The sequence below is a fragment of the Mugil cephalus genome, chromosome 11, assembly GCF_022458985.1.
Source record: "Mugil cephalus isolate CIBA_MC_2020 chromosome 11, CIBA_Mcephalus_1.1, whole genome shotgun sequence".
NCBI lineage: Eukaryota > Metazoa > Chordata > Actinopteri > Mugiliformes > Mugilidae > Mugil > Mugil cephalus.
This window is the reverse complement of record NC_061780.1, coordinates 882,783-900,429: the sequence shown is the minus strand read 5'-3', so window position 1 is coordinate 900,429 and position 17,647 is coordinate 882,783. Positions and strand designations below refer to the sequence as shown.

Genomic DNA, 17,647 nt, shown 5'->3' with positions numbered 1-17,647 from the left:
GCGGGAGTCATTCTATTTAATAAGGCAAAACACTAAGAGGACCTTCACTGGCTTAAGGTGTCACAACATAAAATTCAGTATATTGACACTGCACCATTTAACAGTCTATCAGTCCCTGCCTGTATTTGTGCCCTACGGTATGCCTCTGTATCCTCCTATTGTCGTGGCCATGCGTCATGTCCACAGGGCTGAAGCCAGCCGCTCAAGTCTCCTGATTGGGCGACGGCATGGGGATTGTTCTGGATCACAGTCGAGGGAAATGCTTGGGAACTCCACTTCCCAGCGTGAGAGTAGATGGGAGAGCAGAACGACTCCCCGGAGGATCAGCCTGTGACCTCTCTGAGTGCAAAATATGCAGAGGTCACCGGGTTTCTATTGGGCAAGAGCTAAATCTGACTGACACAGAGCAGCAATAATCCCTGACTGCAGAGCTGCTAGGGAGACACACTATTTATTGGCAGGCAGATAAATGTCAAGCAAAATGTTCTGAATATTTAAACGCGCTGGTAGAATCTGTGATGCACACTCTAGGAAAAAATTCTAACTTCACCAAAACAAAGAAAGGAGGAACTCCCTGGAGCTCGGCTCCATCACCAAACACCAACAGTAAATAATACCTTCTATTGTTCTATTTAGAGGATCCAAGTTGCCAGATATATATTATATGTAAAAACATGGCTGTATTATCTATGATGCAGTTTTGATTAAACTACCAAAGAACTTAGCAGTTTAAGTTGTCTCTACAGATCAACTACAAGTTGTATAATACATGTATTGATAATAATATATATTAATAATAAGAAACACTGACATGGGACATTATGGATGTATCATATTTCTCATTCTTACTCCATTAAAAAATGAAGGAAGGTGGATACTTTATCAGTCACTCTTCAGGGAAAGAAATGACAGTCTGTCTTGAACAGTAGAGTTTTAATTAAAGGAAACATTTCAGAACTCACTACTGCTGTGTTTTCCATGTGTCTGTTCATTTGATTGCACACACACATTTTTTACAAATACATCATCATTCTTTTACCTGTATTATACATATACCATCTAGATTATGATATGCAAACCGTAACCACAACCGTTTCTGAGGGTTTATACTTAAATCTTTCCATATGCATACTGTTATGTCAACCCAAATCAAATTAAATCAAAACCAAACTAAGGTTAGAAAGTGCAATGCAGATCAACATCTATATTACAAAAGGAACTTTTTTGCTTGTATTTTTTTAAGGCTTATTTAATCAGTCTAAGCAGTGTGATTAATTTATTTATATTAGTGGGATATGCTTGCTCATGGGGGTTTCAAGTTCTGGGTTGTCTGAACTGTCTTGAGAGAATATATATTGTTATTAATGCAAAATACATTATATAAATAAAATTCATTTCAGTTTAATTGATTGACATTCAGTATATCTGCTTCTTTTGGGATTTCTGGACTGTTGGTAATCTTCCTGTTGCATATTGTATGAACTGAGACAATTTTAGTATGGCCCATGAACACCTTGTCTTATTAACTGCTCCAGAAATAATAAGAGTTATCATTTTATTACATCACTCATGATTAAACGCAAAATTACACCACAGGGCGTGCGCTTGACAGGCTTGTATGTACACCCGCATTCATACAATCACAGGCAGCTTTCACAACCTACCAGTAGAGGTCACCGTTCTCCTGCTGCACCTCCTATGACCTCAGAGACCATAAGGTTGCAGCACCTTTAGGTTTTCAGGTCAGGGTATGACTGTGAGTCCCTGCAGCTGCTGCAACTTCAGAAAACACCACAAGACTGCAAAGCTGGTTAACACCTTGGGAACACAACTACAAGACCTGCACAAGTAAATGACAAGACCATATCACCACTGTATACCACTGAATCTGATGTAACAGTGTGAATCTATTTTGATTAAAGGCTGATTGTAATATTGTAGATTGACATTTTTTTGCCAGTCTCATTTTAGTCCCAGATTTTTGCAAAGTTCAATATTTTTAAACTGACGTCACTTTTTTTCTAAAAACAGAACAGTGTGGGTTTTCAAGTTTGTTCTCACAGTGAAAAGAAAGAAGAAAAGAGAAATCACATAGATAAGACTGAAAGAAACACAAAGAAAGATGACAAAAGCCAAGGCATGCAAGCAGCAGATGCATTAACCTTAATGTTAACCTTAAGTTTGATAATAAAACAAGGTGTTATTTACTTTAATCAGCTACAGTTTAACTTCAGTCAGCCTTGTGTTATTTTTGCTGTTATTCTTTTACAGTATGTTTTTTTTCATCCATGGAAAGATGTTTCACTTAAATCCAGTCACACTTATTAATTAAATATATACATTTTTTTTATTGTAGTCAGCTGGGGAACTTTCTTTCTAAATTATAACAGTAGGATAATGCTTGAGTGCTTGATTTGCACACACAAAATATATCAGTATAAAATTGTGTACTAGAAATTATTGTGAATAATTCATCTAAAAGAAATCCTACTACTAACAAACTCTAATGGTAGTACAGTAACCTCAGGCTTTCACCAACACAACATCCACCAAATCAGTGACTCTGTGAGGCTGACCAAAAAAGAAAAAAAAAGAAAAAAAACACACACACACAGGTGTTTTCAGTTATTCTGACTGATTACACATCTGGTCACACGAAAACACGTGAGTTATGATAAGGGTGTAATTTGCCCCACCTTAACAGAAAAGGAGAAGTTAATCAATCAGTCAATCACCCCACACACTCCACGTAATTCAAGAGATAGAGATCAGGTAGGAGGAGTGAAATCCCCTAGCAGGTGAAAGGTAGACTAACACCCTGTTCATACAGAGACTGGTTTAGGAGTATATGCCAGTTTTTTGTTGTAAGGTTGTTTCGTCCACACAGAATCAGCGTTTAGGGAGCCAGTGCTAATTTTTGAAACCAGCCCCCAGAGTAAACCCCTAAACACCACAGTCTGCGGATCTTTCTTGAATCGTGCCTCCACCTTAACTACAGGTTTCCACTGGGCACGTCCGTGGCACCGCTCTGCAGGAGATCACAGCAATTCAAGTCAATGTCAGTGTTTCCACCAGGCAAGCTGTGCCACATTTCAGAAGCACCCCCATAGCATGGCCGTTCGATTTTTCCGGTTTGGCACTTTGAATCAGCCCCAGTACCAGCAGATTGAATCATTCAGGCAGGAAGTCCATTGTTGGAAAATATAGTGTATCAGGCTGATTTACAAAATAAAACACAATGTGTCATCGTTAAACATGTGTGTGATTGTTGAAACATCATCACGACATATTGGTTTCAATACGGTTCAACTATGCTTTCAAATAATAAGGCAAATGCTGCTTTAATTCTTAAACTAAAACTAACTAAATGGCTCCTACAGGCAGTTCTTTTTTCTCCATCTAAATTTCTTCATCCAGGCAAGTTTTGTTGGACTCTTGTTGTCTTTACCCATACCTAAGAGTCAACGAATCAACGTAAATGCTCTGCTCGAAGACGTGTCTGATGTGGCACGTTAATGCCTATGTGTTGTAGATACTTTCAGTGGATCCAAGGCATAAGGCCAGGTCCATAGTAAATGTGAGTGACGCAAAAACATCCCCATGGTTTTGTCAGCGCCAATTGAGCGACATTTGAATTGAATTTGAATTGAATTTATTGCGGTGTATCAGATTTCACTTATGAACGGACGCGGGTTGCTCATGCTTCTCGTTACAGCGCCACCCACATGCCGGTTGCATAATTACAGCGTTTCAGCAGTTTGGTGTAGACAAACATTTCCTGAGATGGAGCTGTGTTTACTGTAAACTTTACCAAAATGACGTTGGTTCTGTTTCCCTGTGGACATAGCCTTAATGAATTTAATAATAGCCTTAATGACTTTTTTTCAAATGCTAATGCATTGCTATGTTTTGCACTTCAAATAGTCTGCATCAGAAAGAATAAGTTCAGGAGGTCACAGACTCTTGTCCACATGTCTACATCTCTGGCTGTACATTAAGGAAATTAAGAGCAGGTGTAAAATGTGATTTACGGCTGAAGTACAGTACAGATGTAACAAATCACATCCCTGTCCACTAAAAAAGACATCTATATGCTGTGTGTTTTTTTTTTGTTTTTTGTTTTTTTTTTTTTTTTACCATGTGACACCATGATGAAAAATAATAGATTAAAAGCAATGTTATTTTGAGCAAATTATTTTCTAGATTTAACAGTCACATGGAGGAGCTCCAGGTTGTAGAGGTAGCAACTTTCACATCCAGACTGACTGTACATAGAGTGATGATCTGTGTTAAGTTCGTCAATAAAATCACCATTCATCATCAAGTCGGAAAAGATTGTATATTCAATGGCAATTAAATAAAATGGCAATATTTCATGATCTGTATTTCATAAACCGGATTGATTTCAAGTATGTGACATGAACATAATGGTGTTATAAGGAGCTCATATTTTTATGTTTAACAGATTATCAAAGGTTTACACCATCTCTCTCAGTCAGACTGAAAGTACGTTCTGATCATGTCAATATATTCTGATTGCAGGCATTGCAACTCAGGAATACAAAGGAATACTAGTGTCCATGCCACTGTCTCTCACATGGAATCCAATAAATTGAATAATATTCATTATCTGTTATGACATTGCAAACACTTTTGTATGTGTTCAACATCTTTACAACATAATAAGCATTTCCTCATCACGTTACTTCTAAGATTTGCAATCAAGTTCTAAATATATGTCATTTCTATGACTAAGATCAACCATTGACTAAATGCATAACTGCATGATGACACTGAGTCTGAATTAAGTATCAATGAGAATCACCAGCCCCAACACACTGATTTAAGATTAGTCAGAAAACAGGCCGGTCCACAGTATAGACACCCACTGGAACAAACTCTCTGGGAATCATCCAGAAACCCTCAGGAACTAAAAAAGAGAAGGAAGCCGTTAAATCATAAAAAGTTGACTTCACTCTTCTGAATGATTCGCCTTATTGGAACAGCATGTTGAAGTCGGACCATCAGAGGGACGCCGGAGTGATGCAATAAGGCCAGAGCTCTTCCGCAGCCATTGGACTAACACTATGTGCTACACTGTGGAGCAGGAAGTTTTAGAGTGTGGGGTGGTTTTGGTTGGGTGGTGGGTGGGTGGCCAATCCAATAGAACAAATAAAAATCACTTGAAGTCTGGAGCTTTTCCCCGCCTGGCACCCTGTTCCCACTCGCTTGAAGATGGCGAGGAGTGCGAAGGAGGGCGTTTACAAATGTAGTCTGGGAGGAAACGAGCTTAGCGATGTGGCTGGCTGGAGTTGGTGCCGCTTTCGTTTTTTTGGCGGTTGTACTGGGTCCAGATCTAAATGGAGGTTTTAGTGTGGCGACCCCAGGCTGTTTGAGGTGTGGTCTGACTCGGTGCTGGGGCCCTGCACAGCATCACACACGTCTACTCAGGCTCCAGCACTTTCAAACTGGAGGAAGAGCGGAACCATCACACTAGGCAGCCCCAACCCCCCCCCCCCCCCCCCCCCCCCCCCCCCACCACAGAAAATGACCATCTAAGAGCACCAAGTGTGTTGGATGACGCAATTAGAGCAGCCAAACTCTAGACTCTGAAGAAAGTTTTTGTTACAAATATATCACCAGGGTTGGGCTCTGAAAACAGCAACTTTTTATTTAAGACACAAATCTAATCATGAAATAAAAAGTGAAGGACTGATTTTCCCTAGTCAGATATTTCTTTCATTTAGGATACATTACAGCAAATCGATAAGGTCCCTGTTTTGTCAGGTTCAAATTGCAAAAAAAAATAAACTATTGAAGTAAAATGTAATTAAAATTTACCCTACTAATTAAATTTTTTCGCATGTTCAGATTTTTTTCAATCTTATGTAGACTGCTGAAGAAGAAATGCTTAGTGCGTTTCAAGCCAAACGGAGTCAGATTAAAAATAACCAACGCTTTTAAAGCTGTCACTCCCTCAGGCTGCTGTTCTCCATGTGTAATTGAGCTGTAAATGGAGACAACGTTTACTGTCTGTCTTTGTCATAGATCACCGACGTCTTCTGTACGGACAATGTTCTTGACAACTGCTGTAAATCTGCGGCTGGTGTTTGAAAGGAAACAAGCGGCGACGACAGTTTCCACGCCACCCACAGATGTACATCTCAGCACTCCAGACACCGCCTCAGTCCCTGATCAGTGGCAGGATCAAACAGAGGGATATGTCATTTACCCCTCAGGCTGAGGGACAAACACATATTTCAGCTTTGTTGCATTATTAAAAATCGAACATCCAAAACATCCAAAATGTCTGTCTGCTGTTGCTATGTCAGTGAAATCTTAAAATAAGTTAAAAGTTAAAAGTTAAAACACATCTAACTTTTAACATTTCAATTGCCAATTTCTGTTTATTTACAAGGATGAATTGGGTCAATATGTCTTCTTTAGGAAGTTTACTGCTCAGTTCTCATATTAGTGTACTTGGAGACAGGCATTATATATACAGAGAGAGGCTCACTGAGCGTTATACCCTCTGAAATGTTTCCATATTAGCCGGAGAGGAAAATGTCTAATAGTGAGAATTTAAAAAGACCCAGCATGTGTGTATTACACACATGCTGGGTCTTTTTAAATTCTCATATTAGACTCCGAAGAGAAAGTTACATCAAAGCTTTTTCTGCACAGAAGCATATTAAGCCTCCGTAGCTGTTAGATTTAGGAACGAGAGAAAAACAGCTAAAGGATTCAACTTTTCTGTTAAAAAGTAAAAAATATGCTACCAACTGTCAGCGACCCCAAATAACATCTGTGAAGTGTATATGAAGATAAATGAACAAATAAATGTGGAAGTATTCCAGACGCAGTCTCCTATGAAGACATATTTATTTTATTGAAGATATATTTTACACTTAATTGTTAGAGTAGACATTCACAGGAGTTATATTGTGTATGAAGTTATGCTTATAAAGGCTAAATAGGGAGATTTAAAGTTGTTGTATTTTTTTCTATTTTAGAAACTTTTAAAGACACATTAACTCTTTGTTTTATTACCTTTTGATAAAGTCTCACTTGTGTTATTATATTACTGAACGACAAACTTTATGCTGAAAAGGAGAAATTATCACTTCATGTGAGAAACGTATTGAAGTTGCATGTTTGTTTTGGTGACAGTGTTACTGAGTGGCTGTAATCCTTCTGCCCGAGTGACTGACAGCCACAGGTTGAGCAGCAGGTCTACCTTAGGTTTCTCTCTCCTCTGGAGAAAACGTGGCACGCAACGAGCACCGCAATCGTCACAACCCCCCCTCACCTTCACCTTTTTTTATTCCGTTTCATTTCACATGCTGTCACCTGAAAATGAGGCCAACACAGGTAGATTTATATCTCTGATGGGCCTCTATCCACAATAATGGGTGTTTTTTTTTCTTTTGTTTTGTTTTTTAAATTACCGGTTGGATTTGTTCAGTTCTGACTGGAAGAGCATTTACACCATCATAGGTCATTAAAACTCTCAAATTAAATAAAGAAAATAAACTTCAATTCATGAAGAAAAGGACAACATGGCATACCTTCACAGTCAAAGTGAAGTCTTGGCCCAGTATCTAAGATACTGTTTGACACACAGACACACTCACACCTATTCACACACACATTTAGCCTCATATTGCCCACAAGAGGCAAAGACTGACTGAAAACGCCCACGCCACAGGTCACTGGAGACATGAGACCAGTGACAGGATTGGAAACAGGTGTGAATTAATACCTGCTCAAGGCCTGAAGCAAATATATGGCCCCGGCTAACCTGCTAATAGCCTTAATTTGTAAGATAAACAGTAGAAGAGTTTGACACTCACTCACCTAATGTGCCTTTCCTCTGCCGTGCTGCCTCTGCTGCCTTTGGAGGCTTTGGAGGGACTGGGGGTGAGTGACAGCGGCAAAGTTACAGCCTGCCTCCGTCGTGCTATCTGTTAAAGTAATTTTCTCTCAAAGAGGAATTAATTTCCTTTCTCAGGCGGCCTGCAGAGCCTGTGGATCCCCAGAGTGTGGAGTTACTGTGAGTGTCTCTTTAAAACCCAGACTGAGCTACGAAAACTGCCCATGAAACGGTTTAAGCTTTAATTTACTTTATGTAATCTTACCTTAACTTGTCCTCTATGTTCTTTAAATGCTTGCTATAGTCAGTGTAATATTACTATAGATACTGTTGCTAATGTGACTGTAAGTTTCAGATATTTAGATTTAGATATTCAGATATATATATATTTTTTTACATAAAATGTATAAAATATTTACATTGAAATATAAATATGTGTTAATCATTGTTAGCTGCATCAGTTAGCTTTTTTGTTAGCTTTTAAGCCTCATAATTACTTTTTTTTTTATGGCCAAATGGATTTAGTGTGACGCTGATGTCACAACGTGTGATATGCGAATTTTATTTTGGGGTTTTAGGTGATGGAAATATATTTCACCTTAGATAACGTCAACGACTTGTCTTCTCGACAGTAAACCTTTTTGAAAGTGTTTGAAAATGTTTACATAAATCGCAGGCTTGACTTCAATAAAACAACAACAACAAAAGTACATTTAGAAATATAAGCAGTTCTTTGAACTTCATGACCTTTTCAAACTCCAAATTGCACCTCTATTTGTGTCTTGATCAGTCTGATGATGTGTTATAATTAAGCTAGAGATTTATTTATTTAAAAAATATTTAAGTATTTATTTATTAAAAATAAAACAAAGTTTGCTTGCTCTAAATTAAAATAAACTTGTCTCTTCTGCGTTGCAGGTAATCTAGTCGGAAGAAATTTTCATGTGGTGAGTCTCGTCGAGTCGCGGTGACTGAGTGGAAACCACTAATGTGAGCAACATGCATCCACGCCTGCTTCCACAACAGTGACAATATTTTAAGGGGTCAAAGCTGACAAAGACGGGGTGTCATGCTGAGTTAACCCCTGACACCTCTCGCCCTCTACCTCTCCACACCTCTCCCACTTCCCCTCACACGAGCTCTCTCTCCCCCCAGCCTTACATATCCACCATTAAGGCTGTTTTCTCAAAGGTAAAAAAGATGGCCACCAGAGGTCAGGTCCAAGTCCAAAATAAATTGCCTTCTTTCCTGAGGCTCAGCCATTTTAATAGTACAGATTTATTGTGCTGTGCTTTTTGGAGGGCGATCATATGTACGTGGTCAGTAGCGCGTATGCAGTCTGTGACCCAGCCTCCCTCTCACGTTACACCCTATTTATAACATCCCCTCCACCGGCTCCCCTCGTTCTGCAGTTCCTAGGAACCTCCTTCTGCTCCCAGCCTCGAGCTCCAGTCCCCTGTTCCTCCTGACATCTGAGAGGCTCTGCTGCAGCTTATCCTGGGCTAACTGTTTATCCTGTACAGCCTGGCAACTGGCCGCATATTCCGGATTACCACTGGACACCCACTTCAAAACGAATTTTACTTTCTGACTATTCAATCTTTCTAACTGAAGAGAAAAGTTTTGGGGTAGTTACAGGGAGAAGAGAAGCATCTTGGATATGTGCTTGTGATCATTAAGTAACTTTACCCCTTTCGCTCGCCCTTCTCACCTTTCCTGGAGGGCCGCGTGTGTTTGCACACGATGGATCACACTTTGTTTGGCTGCCTGCGGAGCCCCCATGCCCCAGCGCAGGCCCTGCATCCTGCCTTCACCCAGTCTCCCCTCACTCTCCACGGACGCTCGGACCATGTCTCCTACCCTGACCTGGCCTCTTCTTCGTCGTCCTCGTCCACCTCTTCACCGTCTCCCTGCATCATCTCCAGCTACCAGGGCGATGACAGCCTGTTTCCAGGGCAGCATCACCACCACCACCCCCACCGTGGCCACCTGCCCTCCCAGCAGCATCACCACCCACCTCAGCACCATGCATCTTGGCATATTCCACAGATGCCCTCACCTGGCAGTAGTACACGCCACAGTCTTTGCCACCCACACTCCCACTCGTCTCATGACAATGGGCCCACACCTCCAGACCTGGGCCACCCTGGTGGGCCCAGTATGTGTGCCAGCACCCCAAGTCTGGGCAACGGCAGCACCCCCACAGGAGCCTCCTGTGTTCCTGCGGACTTTGGCAGACAGACTCTGTCACCTGCCGAAGCCGAGAAGAGAAACAGCAAAAGAAAAAGTGACAGTTCAGGTAAGAGGAGCTGAGAGAGGTTTTAAGAGAGGGGAACAATTCTAAAGGCAGATATTTTATTCCTTCTCATGAACATTATGAAACAATATGCTGCGTTTTACATACTGCACAGACAAATGACTTAATGTAAAATTCTTTCGGTTAGATAAACATTATCACATAAATATCCGCATTTTAAAAAATTCCAAGCAGAGCTCAAGAATAACACAAACATCTGCACATGTCGCTCTAAATCACTCAACAGCAGGTCTGTTGAGAATACTCCAGCTCCAATAGAAAAACAGAAAACTGTCTGAGAAGCAGTTTGTAGGTGTCGGCTGACAGAAAGGCTTCAGGCAGCAGGCAGACTGAAGCGTGGAGCAAAAGGCCACATCATAACTGTTTGGGCACATCTGACTACTGGTGTGTTTTGTTTAAAAGTCACATCTGTTTTTTTGCGACACTCTTCAGAGGGCAGACAATGAGGCGCACGGTAAAGAATTAATGTCATGGATCATAAAAGATTACACTGGCGCCTCACGCTGCACTAAACACATGACAGACGCCCGAGTTTCAGGCTTTACCCATGTCTGTATCTTGTAGCTGAAGTCAGTCACAGGTTTGCTGAACTAAAATGAAAGACTGGGAAATAGATTTCAGGATGTTGCAAACTTAGCAATGTTCCTTCTTAGTAATATTAGTTTTTGACACTGATATTAATTATTTTAATATCCTATAGAAATATGCCTTTGTTCGTCTAAAAGAACTTAAAGAACCAGTTACATTTATGTAGTCAACTGTGTAAAGTTCCAGAGCGCTTCGAGCTTTAAGGCTATTTTTTTTTCAATAATAAAATTATGACTGCTAAGCTTCATTTTAAGGCAGCTGCAATTGACCTTAATATCTTAAAAGACATCTTTAAATTATGTATGTGTACATACACTTTTTATTGTTCTTAAATATGGACACGCTCATGTGATTGATCAAATACATCTGTAAAAAACATATTTCTCCGCACATTCTTTAAGAAATCTCTCTTCTGAGACTGTACTCAAATAGATAACACCTCCCCAACGTTTCCAACCTGCAGTCACCACACTAATCAATCACAGCTTGACAAACTGCTGGGGGTTGGGTCAGTTTGGGAACGTGATATCACTGCGAGTTTCCAGGGAAAGTGTGCTCCCGGTTCTCTCAGTCCATTTGAGGATTGCGGGCTTTCTGCACCAACCTTGCACCCATTTAAAGTCTGTATTTGTAACCACCGATCGTCATTTGTACTTGACGGATGATATTCCCCAAGCTGGTCACCACCTCTGAGATTATCTATCAACTCTGACAGGCTGGCAATTTATGTGTAGTTTATAGTGTTCATGTTTGAAAACATAAGAGGATTAACTCTTGTTTGGCTTTGATGAATACACAATCAAACACTAATGGAAATATTTAGCTAATAATCCATTTTACTCCTTGGTTTATCGCAGATGTGTCAGTTACATGTGCAGATAAATGAAATAAAATATAACAGGATTACATGACAAAGTTTTTTAAAGCCTAATGTTCAGTTATATTGTTTGCTTTGTGCTAATTGTGCAATTATCCACCTGCAAAATGTCACAACAGTATATTGAAGCCACTAATTCAACACACTACCTCCTGTTTTCTTCCCTCTTTTGTCAAATCCCTGGGAATCCGAGCCTTTCCCCTCCAAATCCCCTGCCACAACATTACCTGCCCACTTATTACATGTGGCGTGCATTCTCCCCACGCGAACACTAATCATGCTGATTATCAGGACTAACTAGACTGCTGACTCAATCAGCTGTCTAAATAGCAGACCACTGCCTGTTGCATGAGATAGAGCTCTGATTAGGTTTCACCATCTGGACCAGAAACTTGAGTGAAACCCGAATTTAGATACAGAAAAAAATAAAATAACAAAACCAGAGTGCTCATTTCCATGCTTCTACTTGAATATGAAGCATCTCAGCTTTCTGTGTCTAATACCTGGTTGTGTTTGTTACCTTGAGGAAGGCCGCAGGGAGGGCTAATGAGATCAGTCAGGGTGTCTGGTTTCTGGGTAACCTGCTCACTTCTTAGTTTCTGAGTCATATGTGTATAGCAGTGTAGTGTCATGGGAGCAGTTGTTCTTTAAAAAGTTACTAGATTTTCTGTCCAGAGCAATAAAAGGTGCATCAAACCTTATTTTGTTGAGGCAGTGTTGTAAAATGGAGAAGTGCGGCAATGAATGCTTCTCGCTGGCAGCAGACTTTTCCTTGAAGAAGCTCTAGAAAAACATTTATTTGACTTTTACAACTTTCACTGAGGTAAAAATACGTTTCCAGCGTGAAAACAAATAAATACTTAAAATCAGCCGCTTCTTTTTAACCTACATTTCTTACTTTGTCTTTGAGAGGGTCCCTTGTGCGCTGAGTTCATCTGGGAACCCTAAATGCTGTGCCCTGTCTGGATGCGTGTATTTTTCTCATATTATTCCTCCTTTTTTGTGGAGAGATGAAAGTTACGGCGGGGACCTAATTGCTGTGGTGTAGCGGCTGTGTCATAAAAGCCCGCCGCGCATTTTAACTCCAGGCCTGCTGGTCTGATGCAGCTGGCTGTGTTATACTTTTATTTGTCTTTACACAATGTCTGAGTTCACCAGAGTGAAAGAGTGGACGATGGCCTGTTTCAATCAGCCACACACAGTTTGGAGCGCCGACTTTTGGAATTACTAGGGGGAAAAGTGAGGGGAAGGAGGGGGGTCAAGTTGCGGGTCAAGCAATGATCTGTTTCATTTCATAAAATCCATGTGGGAATTGTTGCAGTTTTAAATCTGTTTGGTTTGTCCTTGGCTTTAAGAGTAACTACAAATATAACTTATGTAGAGCAGTTTCAGTTTACCCCTCATCTTCTCTGCAGCCCCAAGGGAGTTATTTTGCGCCGAAAAAAAATCCACGTAATTAGAAGGAGGATTCTCTTTACGACAGAAAACCCAGCAGGGGTCCCTATGAGGAGAAATCTTAGTTGAGGAGATAGTTTCTCCTCGTACGTGGCTCCACTTTGTGAGTCTGGCTCTGGGCTCGCTTACTATTTACAGTTTGGCTTGACGCAGGCCCGCTGGATTAACACACGCTACGGAACAGGACCGCAGATGAATTAGCGTGCAATCGGTGCTGCCTTCAAGTGCAATGTAGAACTGAAGCATGTCCAGCGGAGAAACCACAAAAAGGCTGCTCACAATAGGAAAGTTTGGGAGGGCAAATGAAGCGTATGTGTTTTCTTTGGAAAGTTTGCGGAATGACCAAAACAAAATGTATTTTTCCTGGTTGAAAAACTAAAGAGAAGACAACACAAACTGTGGGATTTTTAGAAGTGTCCTTGTATTTCCCTGTATGCAGAATGTTTCTGGGTAAATTTGCCTGTGGCTTCACAACTTTTAGAAAAATCAAAAACTGTGTGACTCAAAAGACACAAAGCCGAAGAGTAAGACAATTTGTGATTTTCCTCTCCTAATTGTTTTGGTCCATATTTAAAAAGATAAAGTTGCAGCAGCAGATTTCTTGAAGACAAATTGAATCCATGTTGGCAATATAAGAGCCGGTCGATTGTAATAGCACGGCTGCCGCAGTCAGACACACATGTGTTGCTGCACGAGTCCTTCCAGCCACTTAAAGTATTCATAAACAATGAGTGAACAATAAAATGTGACTAACAGCTCTCATTGTTTCTCTTACTTTGCCTCCTTTCCTCCCCTGCTGCCTCGCACCTGCTACATAATGCTATTGCTTTATTTTTATTTTTGTTGCATATAAATCTGCCCTGAGCAGCAACAGAAACCTGTGTGGTGTTTGGTTTCAGAGTCCCAGGACGGAAATTACAAGTCAGACGTGAGCAGCAAGCCCAGGAAGGAGAGGACGGCATTCACTAAGGAGCAAATCCGAGAGCTGGAGGCCGAGTTCGCCCACCACAACTACCTAACCAGACTAAGGCGCTACGAGATCGCCGTCAACCTCGACCTCACTGAAAGACAAGTATGTGCCTACCCACCACTGCTGTGCTTCCCCCTGGGTTTAAACCATTACTGAAGCCTCACCATTAGCACATTAATGCCATGTTGTGAAAACAGAGGCGGCCTCGGGACCACAACGAGGCTTTTCGGCCCGCTACTGTGTTTTTGTAACTTCGGTACAAGGGCTATTGTGCTCCAGATGTGGCTGTGTGACTATAATATTCCAGATGTTCCTGTCTATTCTTTCAGGCGGGCCATGGTCGAGGCAGGGAGACGGGGCTGAAGGAAGTGCTGTCTAGCAAGTTGCTTCCTCTCTCCCACTTACCCCTGCAAGCACAAATTGGTCTCAGAGCGTGGGCCGCTTGCTGTAAAAAATACAGGCACATGAAATAAATAACAAGAGACAAATGGTTGGGGGAAGGAAACGGTGTACAGTCTGTTGTTCTATGACACCCGTTTGGAAGCAGTAACTCACACGTAGTTGACACCTTGCCAGTGATATTTTGTACAGTGATACAGTGTAGATGGAATGTAAAGTGAAGTGTAGTTTCAGTTGATGTCTTGGATGTAAATCAGAATAATGAGATCTCAAAGATATGTATGATTGTACAGCTTTATATGTCATGCAAAATTATAAAATAATATCAACTGCACAGATGGACTGAGCATTAATCCTCTGAAGCAGAATAATAACACCGCAGACCTTCAAAAGAAAGGTGTAGCCAGTCACGGTGGCATTGGCTCCATTCCATTTATGTCCCTGCTTTTTTTCCTCGTTCAGTGGCATGGCTTACAGGGACAGAGCCAGCCTGTTATTAAATATAAGTATGTCTCTCATGAAAGAAATGTCAAATGAAGGGGAATAACAGTGTGGTTGCGATGATATATTAATAAACAAACCAGATTTTAATTTAATAAATGATGATTTCAAACATACAAACAAAGGGAGTTGTGGCAAATTTGAAGTTTGTTGACTGTAAAGAAAAGAATAACAGAAGTGTCGTAAACTGTCCAATAATGGCCAGTCTTCTATAAAAAAAAAAAAAACAACAACAAAAAACATTGCTTAAATTGTTAAATCAAATAGAATGTCAGTTTTTTATATTATATAGTCACATTTTTATTTCTTAAAGTGCAACATAAAACGTGACCAGTATTTCAGTGCCGTTCTGTTCCTGCTTCTCGCTATGAAACTGCAGAAACTTCTTTTCACTCCAACGGGCCACCGAGCACACTGTGTACTTGCCACCATAATTCCACTTCAGCTTTATCCCAGACCACCGCCATTAATCTTTCTGTGGCTTTAAATGGCATAAAATGTGTGTGAAATTTTTTCTTCTGCTCGTGCAGCATACATTGTGTGTGACCTCAGCTTTGTCTGGGAAAATATACAGCGGGAGATAGTGAAGTAAATATTGGTAATGCACTTGATTTATGCTACGTGTACTGTTTGGAGAAATCTGATTGATGTTTTATGTCTTGGTAGGCTGCGAAAACTGGACTATTGTAAGAGCTGGCAGCAATGGACCTTCATGCTGAGAACTCAACATATTTGGCTGAAAAGTTAACGTGTTTTTAGACACACACCTGAATTTAAAGATGATATTTGAATGTAGGTAGAGACAAACTGAAATGTAATTAAAATACTGTCAAAATCAGATGAATCTAGTTGTCAACACTGTTTGACTAGTAAGCCAAATCACACCAATTATTAATCATTGTCGGTAGTTCCGTGTTGTTAAAATGCAAACCAGTAGTGCTGCATGGAGGCTTAAAAATGTTTCAAATGTCTTGATCCTTATTCTAACACTTAGGTCAGGAGTCTTTGGCGCAGTGTGTTAACTGAGTGCCTCTATAGGTGTAATGTGTCAGTGAATGAGTCTGTGTGAGCTGGTAGGACTTGAGAATAACATGTCTGGGCTGATATTAGGGCCATGAATAAACAATCTCACCTCTCTCTTGGTTTAAGAAAAGGCCTCGAGGCTTGGAAAGAATCTGATGTGATACTCTGTGCACGCCCCTGACGTTTAAGACAAACGTTTATGCTGTCAGCTAATTTACTGACCACATGACCACTCTGTCCCCTCGGCATGACACTCCCCAAAAATAAATCCACCCCACCCTGCGTGACAAGGGGCAAGCTAGGCCCCCTACCTTCTCCCCCTCCTTTCAGGCGCATGTGTCGACACTCAGGGAGCCTCTGCTCTGCTGCTACTTGACGTGTAAACCGTTTTAAGCAACAGCTTAATCATCAGTCTGAGAGAGGTAAATACGGTCAACGTTGTTGAGTCAGGGAAAAACAGGAAGACACCAAGTGGCAGATGGAGCAGTATATCCACATATAATTGCGTCATCATGGAGAGAAAGTTGCTCCTAAATGATTATTTTTGTGACTGTTTGTGACTGAATGCGGCATGTTATGTCTGTTTAACCCCATAGGTTAAGGTTTGGTTCCAGAACAGGAGGATGAAGTGGAAAAGAGTGAAAGGTGGCCAGCAGGGGGCGGCAGCTCGGGAGAAAGAACTGGTGAATGTGAAAAAGGGGACACTGCTGCCGTCCGAGTTCTCTGGCATTGCAGCGCTCCACCGTTCGACCGACTCCTTAGTCAATGAGGACAGTCACGACAGCGACCAGAGCTCCGAGCACGCTCAGTTATGATGCACACACACCTGTCCCCACCCCCCCACAGTATGGGCCTCATCATGATGTATGTTAAAGAAATGAGGTTGCCACGCAAGCAAAATGTAAATCTCAAGCATATGAAGGATGGTGAATTATTTCAAAGTGCCATTGGTTAAAAATATCTTGAAATTAGTAAAAGAAAAAGGAAAAAAAAACAATTGCGATGTCTTAATGGTTCAAGTTTGTAGATATTAAAGCACATTTTGGAAATGATATTTAGATAAACTGTTAACATTCCATGTTATGTGCCTTGAAAGAAGCAGGCTAAGGAATTGATTTGCACTGTTGAACTTACAGTCTGCACCTCAATCGGTTTCTACTGTACAAAATGTAAATTGCGATGTAACTGATCAAATCGAGTGCCCGGAAATCAAATTTGCCTAGCTAATATAAATGACTTGTAAATAATTCTCAATATTGTTGTACCATACAATAAACCTATACCCAGACTCGCCAGCTCACTCAGTAATCAACGCTGACAGCTGACAGTATTGTGCCTGGGGAGGACATTTTGCAAACAAATCTGAAACCTGAAATAAGTGTTTTATTAACCTTTCAGGTAAAGTTGCAAACTGAATAAAAGTTAACCAGTGATAAAATGTTTCTTTTTTCCATGCAGCCATCCATGTAAGAGTCCAGACTGATGAATGTGTGTTCCACAAAATGAAGCTCGGATAAATTAAACATCGCAAACAGTGTAGAAGGCTGGTGATATAGGTGGATGCCAAATTCACCTTTGCCTGAGGGCAGCGTGCGGATTCCTCCCAAGGCCTGAGAAGACCCCGAAGAGATCAGATTCTGTTGC

The 17,647-nt window shown here is 40.9% G+C and overlaps 1 protein-coding gene across 2 annotated transcripts; it reads left to right on the top strand.

Moving 5' to 3' along the window:
- The first annotated feature begins 7,792 nt into the window (after positions 1-7,792).
- meox2a (mesenchyme homeobox 2a) lies at positions 7,793-17,436 on the top strand. 2 transcript variants are annotated; one of them, XM_047597652.1, is made up of 5 exons: positions 7,793-7,920; positions 8,012-8,053; positions 8,792-10,172; positions 14,010-14,182; positions 16,600-17,436. In XM_047597652.1, the coding sequence occupies exons 3-5, from the start codon at positions 9,617-9,619 to the stop codon at positions 16,816-16,818; spliced, it is 948 nt and encodes a 315-aa protein (XP_047453608.1). In that variant the 5' UTR covers positions 7,793-7,920; positions 8,012-8,053; positions 8,792-9,616; the 3' UTR covers positions 16,819-17,436. The 2 variants fall into 2 exon arrangements, with proteins under 2 accessions (XP_047453608.1, XP_047453607.1); XM_047597651.1 differs by having other exon boundaries at positions 7,903-8,053.
- Positions 17,437-17,647: the final 211 nt, after the last annotated feature.

Bases quoted from the DNA above. Each gene is read 5' to 3' on its own strand.
- meox2a (XM_047597652.1), top strand. From the start codon at position 9,617: ATGGATCACACTTTGTTTGGCTGCCTGCGGAGCCCCCATGCCCCAGCG. The intron at 10,173-14,009 runs GTAAGAGGAGCT...GTTTGGTTTCAG, and splicing joins AAGAAAAAGTGACAGTTCAG to AGTCCCAGGACGGAAATTAC. The intron at 14,183-16,599 runs GTATGTGCCTAC...TTAACCCCATAG, and splicing joins TCGACCTCACTGAAAGACAA to GTTAAGGTTTGGTTCCAGAA.